At 37.6% G+C, this 3,548-nt stretch overlaps 1 protein-coding gene across 1 annotated transcript in view; it reads right to left on the bottom strand.

The window, feature by feature from the left end:
- Nucleotides 1–186: 186 nt before the first annotated feature.
- The window catches only part of sox1a (SRY-box transcription factor 1a), a 25,019-nt gene continuing 21,657 nt past the window's right edge, over nucleotides 187–3,548 (bottom strand). The window contains exon 3 of the mRNA XM_014011684.1: nucleotides 187–1,149. Within this exon, the coding sequence (XP_013867138.1) occupies nucleotides 1,093–1,149 (57 nt within the window). The 3' untranslated portion in view covers nucleotides 187–1,092. The remainder of the gene's footprint in view (nucleotides 1,150–3,548) is intronic.

The raw sequence follows: 3,548 nt of genomic DNA, 5'->3' as shown, positions 1-3,548 counted from the left end.
GGGAGGGTGAAAATCCTCTACCTCAGACGTTCAGAGATGTAACTATCTGCGTCGCTGTGGTCACTCTCCATGCAGCATCAATTATGCTAATGCTAGCTGTCACGTTCTCTCATCCTGGCCACACCTCCGCTCTCTAACCCCCCTCCCCTACCCACACCCCCTCCCCATACCCACTTTGATGCATTTTTCAAATTTCGCCTTGGGGCGGAGTTATCTTTTCAAGGGGGGGTAAGATACACTTTAAATAGCTCTACCTGTGTGCAAGTGTCTTCATGGTCTAGCGCCAGTGTACATATCTGATATGTTAGAGCTATATGAACCAGCTCAGACTCTAAGAAGCTTGGGTAGTAATCTCTTACAGTTGCCCAGATTTGGGGCCCAACAAGGTGAGGCTCAATTTCAGTGTTGTGCTCCTAAAATATGTAACAGTCTTCCTGAAGATGTGAGACAGGTCTCCACTCTGACAATGTTTAAATCCAGACTGAAAACAGTTTTTTTAGGTATGCAAATGACTTCTGAGAGTAATTTTTAAACTTTTATTTATTTATTTTTGTTTTAAATTGTTTATTTTTTATTGTGTCTTTTATGTTTCCCTTGCAGAAATAAAATATTCTTGCTGAAAGTTCGTCCTGACTGAAATAGTAATCTAGCCTTCAGTTCATTGATCCAGTCAAAATTAAACTCCAAACAGTTGCTCAAAGAGCTAGTATACAAGTAGTATCTACAACAGTCAATATATTAATCATTTAGGAACCTTCCACAGAACACCACTTCAAAAGATCTGATCTACTGCTAACAACAAAAAAAGCAAGGAGAGCTGTAGTCACTTCAGCCTTTTTTTTTTTACCCCTTTGTGTACATGTGTTGTCTAGATGCATCAAACACCAGGCAATATGAGGAAGGACATTATGTAATTAAGGGGTTCAGAGTACAGAGCATCACGGAGGAAAGAGTTAATGGAGGAAATTTGAGGCTCTGACTGTTGCTGACATTTACAAAAAGGTCCCTTTTTTCCTCTCGTCTCACAGCACCTATCTCCTGCTTGATGTAATGATGGGGTGCCGATGGACGAGACGAGCTGCTATCTGTAAATCACAGTCCCTCCTCGGTGATCCACATCCACTGGTGATAGTTGTGATGGTCACTATGCTGAAAGAGAGAAAGACACACAGATGTTAAGTGTTTGCTTGAATTGTAGCACATTTAAAAAAGTGAAGCAAGGCTAGAAAGCCAATATAATAATATTAATAAGACAGATATTCTATATAAACTATAAAACAATCAAGCCTTTTACTATTTTGTGTATTTCATTTTCAGTTCCTGAAGATGCACTTGTTTCAACCAGCTGCATTTATTCAATGAAAGATTTATCATTTCATTTAGAAATTAATCAAATATATCCCACCTCAAAGAAAGTAGATAGCTGACAACAATCTAATAGCTTTGGAAACAAATAGAGTTGGGTTGTAATCATTTAGAACAATTTATCTGCCCCTGCTCCAGATTCTGTCGTGACACAAATCATTTACTCGCTCCCATCTGACCTGTCTAAACGACCTATAGGTTGTTGATCACTTGACCCACTGGGGTTCAGAGGTCACTCACTTCAAACAGCTATCAGCATGCTGCAGGTAGGTAGGTGCCGTAAAACTGTTGTTTCTTATCTGAACTCTTTGACCCCTCATTAACCCCTTGCTGCTACTGCTTTGAAAATTATCGCCTGATCCACAGAAAAAGAAATCTGTCACTGCATCCAGTGGCTCGTGTGTTTGCAAGTCCGTGTGTGGTCTAGAGACAAAACAAACTTTAAGTGGGTGAGAATTAGACAGAATGAGAGAAATGAGAGTTAAAATAAGTTTGTAAAAGTTAATGGGAGTGTTGGAGATAGATTTAGCTGTACCACTTACAAAAACACAAATACTGTCAYCTGCTGATTTAACAAGGGTTGAAACTGTGATATCTTGACAAAAACAAACAACTTTTTGTTTGAACTTGTTATTTTTTCAGTTAATTTTCAAATGGTGAATATACAAGTATGGCTAATCTGTAAAAGCTGCAGTTCCTCCTAAGAAAAAAAATTGCAATTATTTGGCTTGCTGTGTATTGTTTTCCTCTGTATTTTTCTACCATTTTGATTAATTTTAGATTACTTTAAAATTATATTTCATGATTTGTTCCCAGTTTTGTGCTTATTTGCAATTTGGGGGCAGCACAGCTTCAATGCCTGCRTTTATCAGTAGATCTGTCATATTACCCTGTTGGCTTAAATCTGAACTGCAGGCGGCATGAAAAGTGTCTCACCAGGACAGAAATAAGTGTGTCACATGCACACATTCTGCTGATTTTGGCTCAATGATACAACCTCTACTAAGGCTAGACATCATGAGGTACGGTCAAGAGCAGGAACGTCTGTAGAGTGGAACCTGTGTACAACMGTGACTTTTTGAAAGACTGAAATTAAAAAAGAAATTAGCAAWCAAGCAGCTTGGACCAGACAGACAAAACATTAACACAACCTAAACCACCCGGTGCAGAGAGAAGACATACAATAAGACATTTCCTGAAGCATGATAAGAGAAACAAAACATGGCAACTTGGTGTAAGGATGGCAATATTTTGCTTTCTGCGTCTAATTTTCCTATCAAATGTACAAACTGGACAAAGGGATATACGGACCACAGGTGTTCACAGCTTCAAGTAATTTTCCAACCAAATAAAGAAACACAAGTCAAGCAAAGCATATTTATGCTCTGCTTTGAAAACGATTAGGGTTATCAGATCTGGTTAGTTATAAGATCTGATAACTCTAGTGTCTTTTTGKGATTATTGGATTTTGCTGCATCATTAGACATTGCCAAGTGAGAGCACCTAAAGAAGGCGACCACATTCAGAGGTGCATCCAAAAACTGTTCAAAAWAAGATTCTGGACTACAAACTGGACTTTATGCAAGGACAGACCATAGAGGAGAAATACAGACCATGGGTGTAAGCTGGTGGGGTTAGGGGGGTCAATGAGCCTCAAAAGAATTTGATTCATTCAGTATAACACCCCCCACCTCCAATAAAATGATAGAATTTGCTCTAACACAATTGAAATGGACTGGTTAAGTACAAAGCTGCAATTCTCGTCTTAAGGTGACCTGATTTCAAAATTTATGATGTCATATATGTACRTTTATGCATAAATGCTGAAAATAAYATGCAGGGTYTYAGTCTGCTCTTGTAACATTATGGCTGYATTTGTTGAATCATGTGTTGCAATTATTTTTTAGCCAAATTGTAGTGAACCAGGTGAATACATAGTCTTGGAAAATTGAGAAATTTAGGTTTGTTTGTATAACAGATTCTAAAAATGTAAAATATTTGTTAATGTAAAAATGGGGTGTAAAAATTAAGCCTTTTCTTAACTGTTAAACTGACGTGGAACAGAAAAGGCGCAGAGTAAATACAAGATTAAATAAATAAAAAAAATCATTAAATCACAGTAAAAGCATTACAATATTTTAACCCCCAAATTTGTTGAATCATGTGTTGCAATTATTTTTTAG

This window comes from Austrofundulus limnaeus, unplaced genomic scaffold (genome assembly GCF_001266775.1).
Source record: "Austrofundulus limnaeus strain Quisiro unplaced genomic scaffold, Austrofundulus_limnaeus-1.0 Scaffold83, whole genome shotgun sequence".
Taxonomy (NCBI): Eukaryota; Metazoa; Chordata; class Actinopteri; order Cyprinodontiformes; family Rivulidae; genus Austrofundulus; species Austrofundulus limnaeus.
Note: the sequence above shows the minus strand (reverse complement) of the source record. Positions and strands in the feature narration are given on the sequence as shown.